Source organism: Moschus berezovskii, chromosome 4 (genome assembly GCF_049115385.1).
Source record: "Moschus berezovskii isolate FMDL1 chromosome 4, NW_MosBer_1.0, whole genome shotgun sequence".
NCBI lineage: Eukaryota > Metazoa > Chordata > Mammalia > Artiodactyla > Moschidae > Moschus > Moschus berezovskii.
The window spans coordinates 70721122-70744008 of NC_142463.1; the positions used below are offsets into that span (position 1 = coordinate 70721122).

At 38.5% G+C, this 22887-nt stretch overlaps 1 protein-coding gene across 4 annotated transcripts in view; it reads right to left on the reverse strand.

The window, feature by feature from the left end:
* GLMN (glomulin, FKBP associated protein) overlaps positions 1 to 22887 on the reverse strand; it is a 59910-nt gene that overhangs the window by 3712 nt on the left and 33311 nt on the right. For all 4 annotated transcript variants that reach the window (XM_055403556.2, XM_055403555.2, XM_055403554.2 and 1 more), the window contains 2 exons: positions 1183 to 1294; positions 87 to 169 (listed from right to left, as the gene is read on the reverse strand). In XM_055403556.2, the coding sequence (XP_055259531.2) occupies positions 87 to 169; positions 1183 to 1294 (195 nt within the window). The remainder of the gene's footprint in view (positions 1 to 86; positions 170 to 1182; positions 1295 to 22887) is intronic.

The window sequence follows — 22887 nt, forward strand, 5'->3', positions numbered from 1 at the left end:
GTTACTAAGGCTGCGTTTAAAACAAAGCAAAGCAAAAAACAGAAAAGAGTTCAGCTGGACGTAGCTTAGGAAAATATCATATCTACCTTAAGCTGCATTTCAGGAGGCATATTTGGGATCTCTTCTCTACCTATGTTTAGTGAACAATGATCTTTAGACTTCTGGACTTCTGTAAGAGACGGAAAAAACCGTGTCACACTTAATCATTAAAAACTCTCAGATTTCAATAATAAATTTATAATTTGTTTACTAACTTTAAAAAAAAATGCCAGTTATTTTTGTAAATTAAGTCTTATGGTTTTAATAGCTAGTTGTGTTGTCGTTTAGTTGCCAAGTCATGTCCAACTCTTGGACTGTAGCCTGCTTGCTAGGTCCTTTGTGGGATTTCCCAGGCAAGAATACTGGAGTGGGTTGCTATTTCCTTCTCCAGGGGATCTTTCTGACCCATGATTGAACCCGTATCTCCTGCATTGGCAGGCAGATTCTTTACCACTGAGCCACCAGGGAAGATTTAATAGCTCAAGGTATGCTAAAAACTGGCAGTGAACAAATAAAAATGTCAAAATTCTGTAACATGTGAATTAATATTTCTTCAGGTGAATAGCATTATTTCGGCATGTACAAGATGAATGAAACTTTTGTCAACATAAAATCAGAATTATAACCTGTCACACTAAGACAAAATTTTTATTAATAGTAATGTCTTTAGAAATACCACCATAGTTATATGGAAAAGATTACAAGATTATTAGAATAGAACTGCTGACTTTAAAACGTAATTCTGGATCTAAGATTCTTTTTTGTAATTTGTACAAATTTAGTAGCAGTTGAGATTTAGTAAAGATATCATGGGGGATGGATCCCCCAATACTGAAAGAAGTACAATGATATCCAAACAGAAATATTTGTGATACAATTAGATTCTAATCAGAACTTGAGGTTTTAAACCAGACTATGCTTCAGTTTGGTTTAAATATTTAAACCAATTTCAGTATTAATTGGGCTATATATTAACAAAGAATCATTTTAATTGTAAATAAAATCACTCAGTTGTCATGGTTCCTTGTTGGCTATAAAAGTTAGACAAGTACAAGATAAAGTTCTTTATTTGGAATATAAATGAGTTTTAAAAATGTGACTAATTTTTAGGCTTAACTGGAAATGAAATTTCACATTACCAACCTTGGCTATTCTTAATTTCTGCTTCATAATGTGCTTTTGACATATTGAGTCCTGTATGGAGGGGCTTTAAGAAATTATTCTCAATCTTTTCAAGTTCTGTCCACAAACCAGTCTGTTTGGAAGAATTAATGAAACAATTAGTTATTTCATTCAAGATTTATTGTCTACTAGTATTAAACATTAAAAGACACTTACTGAAGAGAGAGAGAGACCTTCCTCCAGAAATGCAAGGGAGACAGAGGAAGACTTGACTGCAGAAAAGGGAACTGGAATGTGATGACTGGAGCACTATAATAGTGCTCTTTGAAGAGGAAGGAAGGATCCACGAGTCCAGGAAGCTGAGAAAGGACACTCGGAGAGGAAAAGGCAAAGAATAGATTCTCCCCCTGGAGCTGCCAAAAGGAATCAGTTTTGCTGACACCTTGATTTTCGCTCATGAAGACTCCATTTGGACTTCTGGCCTCCAGAAATACAGGGTAAAAAAAAAAGCAAGGCAAAAATAAAAACACACTGATTGAGGAGAAGGAACAAGATGGTGGAGGGATAGGACGGCGAGACCACTCTCTCCCCGACAAATTCATCAAAAGAACATTTGAACGTGGAGTAAAGTCCACAAAACAACTTCTGAATGCTGGCAGAGGACATCAGGCACCCAGAAAAGCAGCCCATTGTCTTCGAAAGGAGGTAGGAAAAAACATAAAAGATAAAAAGAGAGACAAAAGAGTTAAGGATGGAGCTCCGTCCCAGGAAGGGAGGCTTTAAAAAGAGAGAAGTTTCCAAACACCAGGAAACTCTCACTGGCTAGTCTGTGGCGAGCCTTGGAACCTCAGAGGGCCACATAACCGGGAGGAAAAAAGAAAGAATTAAAACCCACAGATTACCCGCCAAACAGTAACTCCCAGTGGAGAAGCAGCACAGACGCCTGCATACGCCATTAGCAAGTGGGGGCTGGGCAGGGAAGAGCTGGCTGAACTGCTTAGAGAGAGGACTGGGCTTGAATGCCACGAGAACAATCTGAGAGATCTAACAGGGGATAGCAAAGCAGACTGGAATAGCTTCCCCACGAAAAGGCAGAAAGCTCTAACCTAAGACTCCACCAGCCCCGCTCACAGAACAAAGGGCTGAGCAGAGCGAGCCGGCTGCGGTCGGCCCATCCCCCACCGAAACAGGCAGGGAGGTCAGCCAGAACCAGAGGGGGCAACCGCGGCCCCAGAAAGGCATCCGATACAAACTGCAGGCAGGCATGTTGCTAATCAAGACTTCTTGGGCTTGGGCCGGTCGATATCCGCCTGAGAAGGTGCGCCGGTTGTACACCCAGAAAACCGAGTGGCAGGGACTGGGGAAGCGATACGTCGCAGCGACCCCGCTCGCCAAACAACTGGTCACCTGAGCTGCTCGGACTGGGGAAGGCACAAAACTCAGGCCCAGCCAAGTCTGTGCCTTTGTGGAGTACCTGAGAAACTGAACTTGAGACGCTCAGACCTGGGAAGTGCATACAACCCAGCGCTGGCCTCGGACAGTTCCCGGCAGAGCAACCTAGAGTCTGTGCAGTATAGACTGGGACAACACACGCGCTGTGAGCGGGGACAAACCCAGTGTGGCCGAGACGCAGCGAGCACTCCCCACAGACGCCAGAGATATTTGTCTGCAGCGTTCCTCCCTTCCCAGAACAGGACTGAAAAACTGAGCCTTAAAAAGTTTCCACCCACCCCCTAGTATCAGGGCGGAAATTAGGCATGAAGAGACCAGCAAACAGAAGCTAAAACAGAGGGAACCACCTTGGAAATGACAGATAGAGAAGTCTAGAGACACTCCAAGAATAAGACCAAAAACCAGAGGCAAGAGGCTTAAGCCCGAATCCTGAGAACACCAGAGAACTCCTGACTCCAGGGAACATTAATCGATAGAAGCTCATCAAATGCCTCCATACCTACACTAAAACCAAGCACCACCCAAGAGTCAACAAGTTCCAGAGCAAGACATACCACACAAATTCTCCAGCAACACAGGAAAATAGCCCTGAGTTTCAATATACAGGCAGCCCAAAGTCACTCCAAACCCACTGACATCTCATAACTCATTACTGGACACTACATTGCACTCCAGAGAGAAGAAATCCAGCTCCACCCACCAGAACACCGAAAGAAGCTTCCCTAACCAGGGAACCTTGACAACTCACCCGTCCAACCCCACACACAGCGAGGAAACTACATAATAAAGAGAACTCCACAAACAGCCACAAGAGGGAAAGGCCACCCCAAGCAAAGCAATATAAGCAAGATGAAGAGGCAGAGAAATACCCAGCAAGTAAAGGAACAAGATAAATGCCCACCAACACAAACAAAAGAGGAAGATATAGGAAATCTACCTGATAAAGAATTTCAAATTTTGATGGGGAAAATGATTCAAAATCTTGAAAGCAAAATGGAGTTACAGATAAATAACCTGGAGAAAAGGACTGAGAAGATGGAAGAAAGGTTTAATAAGGACTTAGAGGAAATAAAAAAGAGTCAATATACAATGAATAATGCAATAGATGAGATCAGAAACACTCTAGAGGGAACAAACAGTAGAATAACAGAGGCAGAAGACAGGATAAGCGAGCTAGAAGATAGAATTGTAGAAATAAATGAAACAGAGATGAAAAAAGAAAAACGAATTAAAAGAAATAAGGACAATATTAGAGACATATGGGACAATGTTAAACACCCCAACATTTGAATCATAGGAGTCCCAGAAGAAGAAGACAAAAAGAAAGACCATGAGAGAATACTTGAGGAGATAATAGTTGAAAACTTCCCTAAAATGAGGAAAGAAATAATCACCCAAGTCCAAGAAACCCAGAGAGTCCCCAACAGGAAAAATCCAAGGCAAAATACTCCAAGACACATATTAATCAAATTAACAAAGATCAAACACAAAGAACAAATATTAAAAGCAGCAAGGGAAAAGCACCAAATAACACACAAGGGGATTCCCATAAGGATAACAGCTGATCTTTCAACAGAAACTCTTCAGGCCAGGAGGGAATGGCAAGACGTACTTAAAGTGATGAAAGAAAATAACCTACAGCCCAGATTACCGTACCCAGCAGGGATCTCATTCAAATATGAAGGAGAAATCAAAAGCTTTACAGACAAGCAAAAGCTGAGAGAATTCAGCATCACCAAACCAGCTCTCCAACAAATGCTAAAGGATCTTCTCTAGACAGGAAACACAGAAAGGGTGTATAAACTCGAACCGAAAGCAATAAAGAAAATGGCAACGGGATCATACTTATCAATAATTACCTTAAACGTAAATGGGCTGAATGCCCCAACCAAAAGACAAAGGCTGGCTGAATGGATAGAAAAACAAGAACCCCATATATGTTGTCTACAAGAGACCCACCTCAAAACGAGGGACACATACAGACTGAAAGTGAAGGGCTGGAAAAAGATATTCCATGCAAATAGAGACCAAAAGAAAGCAGGAATAGCAATACTCATATCAGATAAAATAGACTTTAAAACAAAGGCTGTGAAAAGAGACAAAGAAGGAAACTACATAATGATCAAAGGATCAATCCAAGAAGATAAAACAATTATAAATATTTATGCACCCAACATAGGAGCACCGCAATATGTAAGACAATTACTAACAAGTTAGAAAGGGGAAATTAACAACAATGCAATAATAGTGGGAGATTTTAATACCCCACTTACATCTATGGATAGATCAACTAAACAGAAAACTAACAAGGAAACACAAACTTTAAATGATACAATAGACCAGTTAGACCTAATAGATATCTATAGGACATTTCAGCCCAAAACAATGAATTTCACCTTTTTCTCAGGCGCACACAGAACCTTTTCCAGGATAGATCACATCCTGGGCCATAAATCTAGCCTTGGTAAATTCAAAAAAATTGAAATCATTCCAAGCATCTTTTCTGACCACAATGCAGTAAGATTAGATCTCAATTACGGGAGAAAAACCATTAAAAATGCCAACATATGGAGGCTGAACAACATGCTGCTAAATAATGAACAAATCATAGAAGAAATCAAAAGAGAAATCAAAATATGCATAGAAATGAATGAAAATGAAAACACAACAACCCAAAACCTCTGGGACACTGTAAAAGCAGTGCTAAGGGGGAAGTTCATAGCAATACAGGCACACCTCAAGAAACAAGAAAGAAGTCAACTAAATAACCTAACCCTACATCTAAAGAAACTAGAAAAGGAAGAAATGAAGAACCCCAGGGTTAGTAGAAGGAAAGAAATCGTAAAAATTAGGGCAGAGATAAATGCAAAAGAAACAAAAGAGACCATAGCAAAAATCAACAAAGCCAAAAGCTGGTTCTTTGAGAAGGTAAATAAAATTGACAAACCACTAGCCAGACTCATCAAGAAACAAAGGGAGAAGAACCAAATCAATAAAATTAGAAATGAAAATGGAGAGATCACAACCGACAACACAGAAATACAAAGGATTATTAGAGAATACTATCAGCAATTATTTGGCAATAAAATGAATAACCTGGAAGAAATGGACAAATTCTTAGAAAAGTACAAGTTTCCAAAACTGAACCAGGAAGAAATAGAAAATCTGAACAGACCCATCACAAGCACGGAACTAGAGGCTGTAATCAGAAATCTTCCAGCAAACAAAAGCCCAGGTCGAGACGGCTTCACAGCTGAATTCTACCAAAAATGTAGAGAAGAGCTAACACCCATTCTACTCAAACTCTTCCAGAAAATTGCTGAGGAAGGGAAACTTCCAAACTCATTCTATGAGGCCAACATCACCCTAATTCCAAAACCTGGTAAAGATCCCACAAAAAAAGAAAACTACAGGCCAATATCACTGACGAACATAGATGCAAAAATCCTTAACAAAATTCTAGCAATCAGAATCCAGCAACACATTAAGAAGATCATACATCATGACCAAGTGGGCTTTATCCCAGGAATGCAACGATTCTTCAATATCCGCAAATCAATCAACGTAATACACCACATTAACAAACTGAAAAATAAAAATCATATGATTATCTCAATAGATGCAGAGAAAGCCTTCGACAAAATTCAACATCCATTTATGATCAAAACCCTCCAGAAAGTGGGAATAGAAGGGACATATCTCAACATAATAAAAGCTATATATGACAAACACACAGCAAACATTATCCTCAACGGTGAAAAAGTGAAAGCATTTCCCCTAAAGTCAGGAACAAGACAAGGGTGCCCACTCTCACCACTACTATTCAACATAGTTCTGGAAGTTTTGGCTACAGCAATCAGAGCAGAAAAAGACATAAAAGGAATACAAATTGGAAAAGAAGAAGTAAAACTTTCACTGTTCGCTGATGACATGATCCTCTACACAGAAAACCCTAAAGACTCTACCAGAAAATTACTAGAGCTAATCAATGAATACAGTAAAGTTGCAGGATATAAAATCAACACACAGAAATCACTTGCATTCCTATACACTAATAATGAGAAAATAGAAAGAGAAATTAAGGAAACTATTCCATTCACTGTTGCAATGAAAAGAATTAAATACTTAGGAATATATCTACCTAAGGAAACAAAAGACTTGTACATAGAAAACTATAAAACACTAGTGAAAGTAATCAAAGAGGACACTAATAGATGGAAAAATATACCGTGTTCGTGGATTGGAAGAATAAATATTGTAAAAATCAGTATACTACCCAAAGTAATTTATACATTCAATGCAGTCCCTATCAAGCTACCAACGATATTTTTCACAGAACTAGAACAAATAATCTCACAATTTGTATGGAAATACAAAAAACCTCGAATAGCCAAAGCAATCTTGAGGAAGAAAAATGGAACTAGGGGAATTAACCTGCCGGACTTCAGGCTCTACTACAAAGCCACAGTCATCAAGACAGTATGGTACTGGCATAAAGACAGAAATATAGATCAATGGAACAAAATAGAAAGCCCAGAGATAAATCTACACACCTATGGACACCTTATCTTTGACAAAGGAGGCAAGAATATAAAATGGAGAAAAGACAGTCTCTTTAACAAGTGGTGCTAAGAAAACTGGTCAGCCACTTGTAAAAGAATGAAACTAGAACACTTCCTAACACCGTACACCAAAATGAACTCAAATGGATTAGAGAGCTAAATGTAAGACCAGAAACTATAAAACTCCTAGAGAACATAGGCAAAACACTCTCTGACTTAAATCACAGCAGGATCCTCCAAGATCCACCTCCCAGAATAGTGGAAATAAAAGCAAAAATAAACAAATGGGACCTCATGAAAATCAAAAGCTTCTGCACAGCAAAGGAAACTATAAGCAAGGTGAAAAGACAGCCTTCAGAATGGGAGAAAATAATAGCAAATGAAGCAACTGATAAAGGATTAATCTCCAAAATATACAAGCAGCTCCTGCAGCTCAATTCCAGAAATATAAATGACCCAATCAAAAAATGGGCCAAAGAACTAAACAGACATTTCTCCAAAGACATAAAGATGGCTAACAAAACACATGAAAAAATTCTCAACATCCCTCATAATCAGAGAAATGCAAATCAAAACCACAATGAGATACCATTTCACACCAGTCAGAATGGCTGCTATCCAAAAGTCTACATGCAATAAATGCTGGAGAGGGTGTGGAGAGAAGGGAACCCTCTTACACTGTTGGTGGGAATGCAAACTAGTACAGCCACTATGGAGAACAGTGTGGAGATTCCTCAAAAAACTGGAAATAGAACTGCCATTTGATCCAGCAATCGCACTCCTGGGCATACACACCGAGGAAACCAGAATTGAAAGAGACACATGTACTCCGATGTTCATTGCAGCACTGTTTATAATAGCCAGGACATGGAAGCAACCTAGATGTCCATCTGCAGACGAATGGATAAGAAAGCTTTGGTACATATACACAATGGAGTATTACTCAGCCATTAAAAAGAATGCATTTGAACCAGTTCTAATGAGGTGGATGAAACTAGAGCCTGTTATACAGAGTGAAGTAAGCCAGAAAGAAAAACACCAATACAATATACTAACGCATATTTATGGAATTTAGAAAGATGCAAATGATAACCCTGTATACGAGACAGCAAAAGAGACACAGATGTATAAAACAGTCTTTGGGACTCTGCGGGAGAGGGTGAGGTTGGGATGGTTTGGGAGAATGGCATTGAAACATGTATATTATCATATGTGAAACAAATCGCCAGTTCAGGGTCGATGCATGTTATAGGATGCTCGGGGCTGGTATGCTGGGATGACCCAGAGGGAGGATAAGGGGAGGAGGGAGGTGGGAGGGGGGTTCGGGAGCGGGTACTCATGTACACCCGGGGCGGATTCATGTCAATGTATGGCAAAACCAACCAATATAATACTGTAAAATAATTAGCCTCCAATAAAAATTTTAAAAAAAAGACACTCCTTGGAAGGAAAGTTATGACTAACCTAGATAGCATATTAAAAAGCAGAGACATTACTTTGCCAACCAAGGTCTGTCTGGTCAAGGCTATGGTTTTTCCAGTGGTCATGTATGGATGTGAGAGTTGGAATGTGAAGAAAGCGAGCGCCGAAGAATTGATGCTTTTCAACTGTGGTATTGAAAAAGACTCTTGAGAGTCCCTTGGACTGCAAGGAGATCCAACCAGTCCATCCTAAAGGAGACCAGTCCTGGGTGTTCATTGGAAGGACTGATGCTGAAGTTGAAACTCCAATACTTTGGCCACCTCATGCGAAGAGTTGACTCACTGGAAAAGAGTCTGATGCTGGGAAAGATTGGGGGTGGGAGGAGAAGGAGACGACAGAGGATGAGATGGCTGGATGGCATCATCGACTCGATGCACATGAGTTTAGGTAAACTCCGGGAGTTGGTGATGGACAGGGAGGCCTGGCGTGTTGTGATTCTTGGGGTCGCAAAGAGTCGGACATGGCTGAGCGACTGAACTGAACTGAACTGAGTATTAAACAAGTGCTGAGTGTTGGAGAAACAGAAATGAGTAAGACATGATCCTTGCCTTTCAAAGAAGAGTTGACTATTAATACATTCATTACTACATCTAGTTATTGTATGTAAATACCAATCAAAACAAAAACACACTTGTTTATTAGCACATTCATTATTGTGCCATTTGAACAGCTTCTGGTTTTGAGATCTGTAACTTAGAAGTTTTATCCATGAGAAAATTATCTGAAAATAATCCACACAGTCTGAGACATTTCTCTTTCCTTATAAACCATCCCCACAATGACTCTATGTTGTAAGTCCCTTCAGCTCCTTACGTTTCAAATGATATCCTTGTCACAGATCTAGTGCCAGAGGATTCTACTCCTTCTCTATTGATGGAAACTTTTAACACAAAGCTGACTTAAGATTTTCTTGGTGATCAATAAAGATGGAGATTTTACCCACCTGGGACAGCTTAGGATTATTTTGTCATTCGTATTAGAGATTTTTGTTCTAAGAGCATTTCTTCCTATAGTACCAGAAGGGAATCATAAAGTCTTAGTTTTTTTTTTTTTTTTAAGAAGAAAAAGAAAATTCATTGGTATTGCTCAGTTTCCAGTTACTTATTACAAAGGAATGTACCTTAGGCAAAAAATGAAAACTTAGGAATCCAATTATCCTTAACTAGAACTGGATCATATGAAAACCTATTTGTAATTGAGCTTATTTTGATCCAAGCACTATATAACATTTAACATATACAGCCCTCAAAAATAAAATCTACACATATCTGTGTTGAATAATTTATAATTTCACTGTCACATATATCCCTTTAATTTAAATCTGTCCTTTCTCATTATTCCTATATTATGAGGAAAAGTGGAGTTCTTGAGGAACTATCAAGAATCCACAATCTCAAAAATATGCATACTTTTCTACTCGCCATCTATGAACTTAACCTGGGGAAGAATTAAAGATGTATGCTGTAATGATTTCACTGCAGGTACATTTATAAAAATGTTTAAATAGTGAAAAATTGGAAATAATGACCGTTTTTTACATCAGAAGTGGGATAACTTCCATATACACACAATGGAACACTACACTGCTGTTAAAATAGTGCTCTTCAGTACATATTGGAGAGTGGTCAAAAAGTGATAAAAAGGCTGCAGTATGACTCCTATAATACAATCTTTAAAAAAAAGTACGTACAGATGCTGGTATAAAGCCTAAAAGGGCATACACTGTAATATCAAAAATAAATGGTGAGATTTTATTATTTTCTTTTCGCTTATTTATCCTGAATTTTAAACAATGAACCTGTTTCAATTGTATACCTTAAAAAACACTTTTAAACATCCATTAGAATCATAAGTTTTTTGTCCTTACATAAAAAATGTGTGCATTAGCACAGTAAAAAATTCAACGAGTACAGTCACACAGGATATCAAGCATGTTACACTACCATATGCACCCACTGCTTTCATTTCTCTTACGTTCCTCCCTCTCTCTCCAGCCTTTTCTTTCACCTTTCTCTATCCCCACACCCACTTTTTAAAACTTTCTTTTCCTTTTCCTCTAAGCTTAAAAGTAGAACCCACTGCTACCACCCAATATCACAGATGGCTTTCAAGGCTGCAGGTACTGATGACCCTCTACAGAATAAAACACATTCAAACATAAAGAGTACAGAGAAAAAACCTTTATACTCACACTAAGCTTTGATCTAGAACAGCCAAAATTTTTTTTTAAAGAACAAAGTTGGCATACTCACACATAAGACTTACTACAAAGCTACAGCAATCAAGACAGTGTGGTACTGGTGAAAGAAGAGAGTTCAATGGAACAGAATAGAATCCAAAATTATACCTATACTTATATGATCTTTTGATCTTTGACAAAGGTGACAATTTGAGTATAGCCTTTTCAACAAATACTTCTGGAGTCAAAACAAAACTACCTTAACCCATACTTCACCATATAAAAAATTTACTTGAAATCAATCATAAGTATAAATATAAAAACCTAAACAATAAAACTTCTACTAGAAAATCTGTGATCTCGGGTTAGAACAAAGATTTGTTAGAATCCAAAGTTACACTGGCGTGCTGTGATTCATGGGGTCGCAGAGAGTCGGACGACTGAGCAACTGAACTGAAAGAAACATAAATGATTTAAAACAGAATTGATACGCTGGACTTCCTCAAAATTTAACATTTCTGTTCTTTAAAAAATTCTATTAAGATAATGAAAATATAAGCCACAGAATGGAAGAAAATATAAAAACCATACCTAATAAAAGACATGTCCAGAATATAGGAAAATTCCCTTTAAAAAATGTTGGTCTAAGTTGAAAATTTTTTCTTTCACTCTTAATTATTAATAGAAGTTATTTGAAATCTTATTATCAAAATGATGATAGTTTCCTTGTATAACAGTAATGTTTTCTACAACTTACAGAAAAGTTTAACATATGAAAAATATACTCATGTTTTTCTGTGGTTTCAGTTTTTATGTCTTAGGTGTGCCAGAAAATCAGATACATATGTCAACTTTGCCACTCAATATTATCTTTGAAAATAACTGTCAAATAAGATTGCTTTTCAACTAGAAAAACATGTATGTTATCCTTGAGTTCTTATGCCCTACTTCGAACTTTCCAAAGGAACAATAAATGAACTCTGATATGATACACTGGTCATGCTTAGATCCAATCACTGAAAAAAGTTTCAAGAGTTTGGCTTATCAGTGAACTGCTAAAATTAACAATTTTCACCACTTTTACAATATAGTTATATCCAGGGGGATTTCCTTGAATACCAAAATTTTCCATCTGACTTAAAACAACTTGCTAGTGCTTCTGACAATTTAAGAAGATAATTGCTCATAGTTCTGCTCTGTCACTTATCATTGCTGTAAACTTTCTACTTTAAGTTTTAGTGACCCACGGTATGTTTCCAATTCAGTAAATATAGCTAATTTTTAGATGTATTTAAAGGTTAAGGTGAAACAATACAATCTCATATTGTTTTGCAAATACCAGATATCAATTTAAGTGCTACACAATTTATGTTTCATCAAGAAGCATCAGAACCTTTGCATCCATGTTTTGCAATATAGATTTTCTAAAACATCATGTTACCATTAAAACATACTTTTAAATAAACCAATAGACACAATCCAACACTGTATATGCTGGAAAAATAAACTTTGCGGGCCCAACTGAGTGATTTTTCTCATTTGCTAAAAAATATGTAATTATATATGCTGATAATGAGACTAGAAGAATGTTAGCAACTTTTCATCTTTCAAACCATTACGGGGCCTCATTCACAAGTTCAGAATGTTGTTTCTGCTTGCTGCTGCTAAGTCACTTCAGTCGTGTCCGACTCTGTGTGACACCATAGACTGAAGCCCACCAGGCTCCCCCGTCCCTGGGATTCTCTAGGCAAGAACACTGGAGTGGGTTGCCATTTCCTTTTCCAATGTGTGAAAGTGAAAAGTGAAAGTGAAGTCGCTCAGTTGTGTCTGACCCTTAGCGACCCCACAGACTGCAGCCTACCAGGCTCCTCCACCCATGAGATTTTCTAGGTAAGAGTACTGGAGTGGCTTGCCATTGCCTTCTCCGATGTTGTTTCTAGATGTCTCTAATTTGAAAGGTTTTTAGCTTTCATTTGTAAGAAAATTATATTTTAGACTATCATTTTCATTGGGTATTTACTTTTGATGAAACCATCTTAAATAATTTTAGCTTTAAAGTTATATTCATTTTCTTCCTTTTTAGAATGTGGCTCAAATTAAGGCTAAGTTTACTAATTGTAGGGTCAGTATTTTTCTGAATATTGGCACTATTTACAGTTTCAGATCAATAGTTCAAAGTGAATGTTTCTATATTTTTCACTTATTTTTCTTATTGTCATGAATTTAGAAAAAAAGTTTTCTCCCACAAAGTTCATTCTGAAAATACACAGATTAAAATAATTTGTGAACTTTCACAATTTTACTGATAGGAGGTACAGTTTGCTTCCCACTTAACCACATACTATGTTACTATAAAATTAAGCTGTACAGTATTATAGCCTTTCTGCTGACCATTAAATACGTCATAAGAGATACTGGAAAGCAACATACATCTTATTCCTAGACAATCTGTCATATCCCCTCCATTTTCAAACCTTGTTCTTTGCAAGTGACCACAAAATTTGCTGCGATATCCATAACTCTTACTAAGAATCTGTGCAAACAACCTCAATTATATTCTATTTAATTTTGTAAAACTTGCCAGTCTAAATCACTAAATTGATTTAAGGACTCATGGACAGGGACACCTGGCGTGCTGTGATTCATGGGGTCTCAAAGAGTCGGAGACGACTGAGCGACTGAACTGAACTGAAGATGCCTTAAGACAGAAGGTGCTGAGTTAAGAGTATTTATTCAATTTCATTAGATAATGCCAAATTGCCCCAAAATGATTATCCACTTTGTTTCATCACTGTTCTGTATCCTAACCTATGCTATCTACCTTTTTAACATTTTTGCCACTGTGATGGCTGTGAAATACTATCTCGCTGCAGTTTTAAGTTACACTTCCATAAACACTACTGATATTGGGAATATTGTCTTGTGGTTATTGGCCATTTGGGCTTCCTCTTCTGTGAGCTGCCTTACAATATCTGTATCCTTATTTTTCTGATTTGTAGTCTTGATTCTTGCTTTATAATTACATGATTTTTTGATACTAACTGCTGGGTGGAGGAGTATTTTGGTTTTTTTCTCTTTTTGTGACTTTTTCAGTTTGTATGCATTTTCTTTCCTTGAATAGGTTTTAGTTTCAATGTTATTAGTTTTATCAATCTATTCTTTTGTGGTTGGTGCTTCTTTACTTAGGAAACCCTTCTCTACCCCTAGGTTATACAGTATTCTAAAAATTTCTAAATTCCTTTTCAATGTTAAGTCTTTAATATATTTGGAATTTTGTTTTGTATATTATGTGATATAGGCATCTAATTCCCCCTTCCCATATGTATGACAAATTACCCATCATCATCTATTGAACGGTCCCATTCTTCCCCTTTTTTTTTCCCTCAAAGTTTTACACATATTTTTACATGTTTTCCTAAGTATCTCATATTTTTTGTATAATTATAATAAAAATATTTTCTGGTGGACTAATATTTTTATCATGATTATATACTGAATGTATTAAATGCTTTTTCTCTATAACTATTAATATAATCAAGTACTTCCTCTACTTTAACCTATGAAATTACATTACCTTATATTACCAGAATAAATCCAACTGAGTTTGATGACTTATAACAAATTTTTTTTTTGCTAGATCCAGTTTGGTAATATTAGTATCTATATATCTGCTTCCCTGAGTAGCTAAGTTGGTAAGGAATCTGCCTGCAATGCAGGAGACCCCAGTTCGATTCCTGGTTCAGGAAGATCTGCTGGAGAAGGGATAGGCTACCCACTCCAGCATTCTTGGGCTTTCCTGGTGGTTCAGCTTGTTAGGAATCTGTCTGAAATGTGGGAGAGCCGGTAATTTCACTGAAGCACACTATCCTAGACTGTCTGGGTATTATGATCATACCTTACTAAACATAACATTTAGACACAACTACACTTTTTCTAGTCTTTTGAATATTTTGTATGAGACTTGAGTATTATGTTTTTTGAAATTATGGTAAAAATTATCTGCCCTGTGATTCCTCTCAGTAGACTGTTGCAGTTTTGTTAATTATATTTTCTAACAAATTCCATTTTATTGAAGTTTCAAAATTTATTGGAATGTTTTCATGTAACTTTCCTTTTGTTCTTCAATCTGTACTGTATTTATACTCCCTTTTTAATTACATATTGTGTCTTCACCCATTATTAATATCAATCTAAACAAGTACATATTAGGAATTTCTAAAAATTGAATTATGTAAGATATCCAGGTGATTTTTATTAGACCCATATGCTGAGAAACAGTGATCTAGATTGATGCTGTTCAATGCCAAGAGGAACTGAATTTTTAATTTAAAAAATTTAAAAATTAATTTAAAATTTAATAGTCATGTGTGACTACTGTCTCTTGGACAGTATAACTCTAGGAGGTCTAATAAAGACCCCCTAAGATAAAAGACTTCAATAAAAGACTTTAGTTTCTCTTAATGGCAATAATTTAATATACAGTCCATAATCTAAAACTTACAATAAGGTAATAAAAATGTGCCAAAATTAGGCTAAAGAAAATTTGTGCACATTCAGTTCTGCATAATTTCATAAATTTTTCATGTGATGAATAACAGTAATATTTTTTTAGAAACATGTAGGAGTGAAGAAGCTGTGGAAACAAGAATATTTTCTCTCTTTTACATTAAGATGGTGTGTGTGTGTACTCAGTCGCTCAGCTATGTCTAACTCTTTGCGACCCCATGGACTGTAACCCACTAGGCTTCTCTGGCATGGAATTTTCCAGGCAAGACTACTTGAGTGGGTTCCCATGCTCTCCTCCAGGGGATCTTCCCGACTCAGGGATTGAACCTGCATCTCCTGCATTGCAGGGGGATTCTTTAAGATTATTAGATTTATTAAAAAAAAAACAATATGAAGAAAATAATATTTTACTTCAATGTCTAGAAAAAAGTAACAAGATTTTTTAAAATAGTCATAAGGATAAAAATTTGAAATGTTCAAAAGTGCTTCCTTTAAAATTTTATACCCAAGCAACACACTGGTAGAGTAGTTCTGAGACCATTTCAGTTTTAGAGCTTAACTATACATTTCAAATTTCACTGCAGCTTGTTGCACAAAACAGAAAGGCAGTTTTATACCATAGTGAAATTGATTGTGAGGAAAGGGACCTTGCAAAGGACATAGTCAACCATGATACTGAAGAAATAAAAGGAAGGAAATGCATAAGACCCAGGTTTTCCCTTCTAATTTGTGTATCATGTCTTATTTACGAAATACTGTAGAACTTTATCACTTGTAATATTAAGGAATGTTATAAACTTAAGTCAATTGGTTCTGTAAATAACACACAACGTATATGTTTTAATCTTGGAGAAAGAAACAATTTAAATGAGAACCTGAAATGTGGATTATATAGAACTATATGTATGTGGACGTATGCCAGGTACTCATTGTTTTATCCTAAATGAAAAGCATATATGTGTACATTACATAATTAAATTTTTTAAGTTCCTGATACACACTTCTGGCCTTTACAGTCTTACATTGTTTCTCCTGGTCTTGCTTTCTACATATTACAATCACAAATTATTTAGGGAAAAAAACAGGTAAGCAGGGATAGGTAAGAAAATGAGTAGACAGAAGGTGAGGGATAAATTATTATAGGCTGTGTATTAGAATAAATTACTATAATTAAACAGTTAATACTTATATAAAGATACCTACCAAATTCATGGGGTCACGGAGAGTCGTACATGACTGAGCGACTGAACTGAACCCAATAATAGTGAACACTAGTCTAAAAATTGAGTTGGTTTTACCAGTAGAGAGAGATGGAGGTTCAAAGTCCAAGAAGTTATGTGAAACTGAAGTGTGGGCAAAGTGCTTTTAAATTATGCAAAGAGATGAGGAGACATGAAACAGTAAGGTGAGGAAGGGAATGATGTATGAATAAAGTCAGATAGCAGTAACCCAAAATGGCAGGAAAAGAAATGGATCATTATTTAATTATGAATCACCTTGTTTTATATTTTAAGGATCCTGTTCTTAGTTTTTCTGTACACTTTTTTGATCGCTTTTCAGCTTTTCATCTGACTAGTTACCACCACAGCATATTTATCTCAAAGAAAGGTACTGATAGGAGTCATTTTGAGTAAAACTACTCACAATTCAGCATCATTAGAATATCATTTTGGTTCTCCTTTAATCAAATATTTCTAAAAACTCAGAAGCTATTATTTTTTTGTTAACCACAGCGGACAGATATGCCTCTTATTTATATTCATGACCTACTGTGACTGCACTTGGGAGAAATGCTTCCATGATGAATCAGTTCAGTTCAGCTCAGTCGCTTAGTCGTGTCCGACTCTTTGCGACCCCAAGAACCACAGCACGCCAGGCCTCCCTGTCCATCACCAACTCCTGGAGTTCACTCAAACTCATGTCCATCCAGTCGGTGATGCCATCCAGCCATCTCATTCTCTGCCGTCCCTGTCTCCTCCTACCCCCAATCCCTCCCAGCATCAGACTCTTTTCCAGTGAGTCAACTCGTCGCATGAGGTGGCCAAAGTATTGCAGTTTCAGCTTTAGCATAAGTCCTTCCAATGAACACCCAGGATTGATATCCTTTAGAATGGACTGGTTGGATTTCCTTACAGTCCAAGGGACTCTCAAGAGTCTTCTCCAGCACCACAGTTCAAAAGCATCAATTCTTCGGCGATCAGCTTTCTTCACAGTCCAACTCTCACATCCATACATGACCACGGGAAAAACCATAGCCTTGACTAGACAGACCTTTGTTGGCAAAGTAATGTCTCTGCTTTTGAATATGCTATCTAGGCTGGTCATAACTTTCCTTCCAAGGAGCAAGCGTCTTTTAATTTCATGGCTGCAATCAGCATCCACAGTGATTTTGGAGCCCCCAAAAATAAAGTCTGACACTGTTTCCACTGTTTCACCATCTATTTCCCATGAAGTGATGGGACCAGATGCCATGATCTTCCTTTTCTGAATGTTGAGCTTCAAGCCAACTTTTTCACTCTCCTCTTTCACTTTCATCAAAAGGCTTTTGAGTTCCTCTTCACTTTCTGCCATAAGGGTGGTGTCATCTGCATATCTGAGGTTATTGATATTTCTCCCGAGATGCCAGCCCCGGCGGCGCAGACGCCAGAGATGCCGGCCCCGGCGGCAAACCGACCACGCAAAGAGGTGCGGCCGAGAGGAGCTACCCCACGCCTGAGGCCAGGGCCGGCGGCCGAGAGGACCTACCCCACGTCCAATAGGCAGTGGCTGTGCGGGGGCAGGAGGGCCAAGAGGAGCTACTCCACGTTCAAGGTCAGGAGGGGCGACCTTGAGGAGATACCCCTCGTCCAAGGTAAGGTACAGCGGCTGCGCTTTCTTGGAGCAGCTGTGAAGAGATACTCCACGACCAAGGTAAGTGAAACCCAAATAAGACGGCAGGTATTGGGAGGGGGTATTAGAGGGCAGACACACTGAAATCATAATCACAGGAAACTAGTCGATCTGATCATATGGACCACAGCCCTGTCTAACTCAATGAAACTAAGCCATGCCTTGTGGGGCAACCCCAGACGGAAGGGTCATGGTGGAGAGGTCTGACAGAATGTGGTCCACTAGAGAAGGGAATGGCAAACCACTTCAGTATACTTGCCTTGAGAACCCCATAAACAGTATCAAAAGGCAAAATGATAGGATACTGAATGAGGAATTCCCTAGGTCGGTAGTTGCGCAGTATGCTACTGGAGATCAGAGGAGAATTAACTCCAGAAAGAATGAAGGGATGGAGCCAAAGCGAAACAAATACCCAGTTGTGGATGTGACTGGTGATAGAAGCAAGGTCCGATGCTGTAAAGAGCTATATTGCATAGGAACCTGGAATGTTAGGCCCATGAATCAAGGCAAATTGGAAGTGGTCAAACAGGAGATGGCAAGAGTGAAAGTCGACATTCTAGGAATCAGTTCAGTTCAGTTGCTCAGTCGTGTCCGACTGTCCGTGACCCCATGAATCACAGCATGCCAGGCCTCCCTGTCCATCACCAACTCCCGGAGTTCACTCAAACTCATGTCCACTGAGTCGGTGATGCCATCCAGCCATCTCATTCTCTGTCGTCCCCTTCTCCTCCTGCCCCCAACCTTTCCCAGCATCAGAGTCTTTTCCAGTGAGTCAGCTCGTCGCATGAGGTGGCCAAAGTATTGGAGTTTCAGCTTTAGCATCAGTCCTTCCAATGAATACCCAGGATTGATCTCCTTTAGAATGGACTGATTAGATCTCCTTACAGTCCAAGGGACTCTCGAGTCTTCTCCAACACCACAGTTCAAAAGCATCAATTCTTCGGCGATCACCTTTCTTCACAGTCCAACTCTCACATCCATACATGACCACTGGAAAAACCATAGCCTTGACTAGACGGAATTTTGTTGGCAAAGCAATGTCTCTGCTTTTTAATATACTATCAAGGTTGGTCATAACTTTCCTTACAAGGAGTAAGCGTCTTTTAATTTCCTGGCTGCAATCAGCATCTGCAGTGATTTTGGAGCCCAAAAAAATAAAGTCTGACACTGTTTCCACGGTTTTTCTATTTCCCATGAAGTGATGGGACTAGATGCCATGATCTTTGTTTTCTGAATGTTGAGCTTCAAGCCAACCTTTTCACTCTCCTCTTTCACTTTCATCAAGAGGCTTTTGAGTTCCTCTTCACTTTCTGCCATAAGGGTAGTGTCATCTGCATATCTGAGGTTATTGATATTCCTTCCAGCAATCTTGATTCCAGCTGGTGCTTCTTCCAGCCCAGCATTCCTCATGATGTACTCTGCATATAAGTTAAATAAGCAAGGTGACAATATACAGCCTTGATGTACTCGTTTTCCTATTTGGAACCAGTCTGTTTTTCCATGTCCAGTTCTGACTGTTGCTTCCTGACCTGCATACAGGTTTCTCAAGAGGTAGGTTAGGTGGTCTGGTATTCCCATCTCTTTCAGAATTTTCCACAGTTTATTGTGATCCACAGAGTCAAAGGCTTTGGCATAGTTAATGAAGCAGAAATAGATGTTTTTCTGGAACTCTCTTGCTTTCTCCATGATCCAGCGGATGTTGGCAATTTGATCTCTGGTGCCTCTGCCTTTTCTAAAACTTGCTTTAACTTCAGGGAGTTCATGGTTCACATATTGCTGAAATCTGGCTTGGAGAATTTTGAGCATGACTTTACTAGCGTGTGAGACAAGTACAATTGTACAGTAGTTTGAGCATTCTTTGGCATTGCCTTTCTTTGGGATTGGAATGAAAACTGAACTTTTCCAGTCCTGTGGCCACTGCTGAGTTTTCCAAATTTGATGGCATATTGAGTGCAGCACTTTCACAGCATCATCTTTCAGGATTTGAAACAGCTCAACTGGAATTCCATCACCTCCACTAGCTTTGTTCGTAGTGATGCTTTCTAAGGCCCACTTGACTTCACATTCCAAGATGTCTGGCTCTAGGTCAGTGATCACGTTATCGTGACTATCTTGGTCGTGAAGATCTTTTTTGTACAGTTCCTCTGTGTATTCTTGCCACCTCTTCTTAATATCTTCTGCTTCTGTTAGGTCCATACCATTTCTGTCCTTTATCGAGCCCATCTTTGCGTGAAATGTTCCCTTGGAATCTCTAATTTTCTTAAAAAGATCTCGTTTTTCCTATTCTGTTGTTTTCCTCTATTTCTTTGCATTGATCACTGAGGAAGGCTTTCTTATCTCTCCTTGCTATTCTTTGGAACTCTGCATTCAGATGCTTATATCTTTCCTTCTCTCCTTTGCTTTTCGCTTCTCTTCTTTTCACAGCTATTTGTAAGGCCTCCTCAGACAGCCATTTTTCTTTTTTGCATTTCATTTCCATGGGGATGGTCTTGGTCCCTGTCTCCTGTACAATGTCACAAACCTCCGTCCAGAGTTCATCAGGCACTCTATCAGATCTAGTCCCTTAAATCTATTTCTCACTTCCACTGTATAATCATAAGGGATTTGATTGAGGTCATATCTGAACGGTCTAGTGGTTTTCCCTACTTTCTTCAATTTAAGTCTGAATTTGGCAATAAGGAGTTCATGATCTGAGCCACAGTCAGCTCCTGGTCTTGTTTTTGCTAACTGTATACAGCTTCTCCATCTTTGGCTGCAAAGAATATAATCAATCTGATTTCGGTGTTGACCATCTGGTGATGTCCATGTGTAGAGTCTTCTCTTGCGTTGTTGGAAGAGGGTGTTTGCTATGACCAGTGCAAACAAAACTCTTGACAAAGCAGCTTTTCATTATAGGGGACTGGAATGCAAAAGTAGGAAGTCAAGAAACACCTGGAGTAACAGGCAAATTTGGCCTTGGAGCATGGAATGAAGCAGGGCAAAGGGTAATAGAGTTTTGCCAAGAGAACGCACTGGTCATAGCAAACACCCTCTTCCAACAACACAAGAAAGGACTCTACACATGGACATCACCAGATGGTCAACACCGAAATCAGACTGATTATATTCTTTGCAGCCAAAGATGGAGAAGCTGTATACAGTTAGCAAAAACAAGACCAGGAGCTGACTGTGGCTCAGATCATGAACTCCTTATTGCCAAATTCAGACTTAAATTGAAGAAAGTAGGGAAAACCATTAGACCATTCAGATATGACCTAAATCAAATCCATGATGAATAAGCTGCCTCAAAGAGGTTACCATCTTGGGTTGATTTTTTGTTTTGTTTTTTTGCCAGTTTCCTTGGTATGATAATTGTTATGGTAACCTGCATGGCAATACTATAGAATAGTTGATTCTTAAGAAAAAATTTTAAAAACTTACATAAGAAGGCAGTCTTATAAGCTGGTTATATCCTTTTCTTTCCTATGTAATATTCAAGCCAAATAAGTGTGAGGCATTACCTGTGGATATCAGAGTAGACATTGCACAATGCTAAAACTTCTCTGCCTTCCCTCTCTTTGCTGCCCCGATGGTACACTGTGCTCCATACCTACTAATAATAAATCTATCACTACTAATCAAGAAGATGCTTTTTCACCCTGTTGGACAAATCAGATCATTTCTAGATATGGCCTCTTCCTGACAAAAGTGAAAACTCATACCATCCTTTAAGGACACATTCCGGAAGCCTCGGGGCTTCCACTGCTCCTGAATTTACTACAAATAAAAAAAAGAGGACGTTCTAGTCACTGCATTTGGTCATAGCTATTTCTGCTTCATGCTAATTATATGCCCTTGTGCAAGTTATAGATCCTTCTTGTGCTAACATTATCTATGAAAAATAAAAACTAAAGCACTGATAGCATAGTGAAGAATATATGATAGCACCTGGACAGGAGAGAGTTGTCAGGGGCTATGGAAAAAGCAAGAGAGTTCCAGAAAAACATCTATTTCTGCTTCATTGACTATGCCAAAGCCTTTGACTGTGTGGGTCACAGCAAACTATGGAAAATTCTGAAAGAGATGGGAATCCCAGATCACCTGACCTGCCTCTTGAGAAACCTGTATGCAGGTCAGGAAGCAACAGTTAGAACTGGACATGGAACAACAGACTGGTTCCAAATAGGAAAAGGAGTACGTCAAGGCTGTATATTGTCACCTTGCTTATTTAACTTATATGCAGAGTACATCATGAGGAACGCTGGGCTGGAAGAAGCACAGGCTGGAATCAAGGTTGCCGGGAGAAATATCAATAACCTCAGATATGCAGATGACACCACCATTATGGCAGAAAGTGAAGAACTAAAAAGCCTCTTAATGGAAGTGAAAGAGGAGAGTGAAAAAGTTGACTTGAAGCTCAACATTCAGAAAACGAAGATCATGGCATCTGGTCCCATCACTTCATGGGAAATAGATGGGGAAACAGGGGAAACAATGTCAGACTTTATTTTTTGGGGCTCCAAAATCACTGTGGATGCTGATTGCAGCCATGAAATTAAAAGACACTTACTCCTTGGAAGGAAAGTTATGACGAACCTAGATAGCATATTAAAAAGCAGAGACATTACTTTGCCAACAAAGGTCCATCTAGTCAAGGCTATGGTTTTTCCCGTGGTC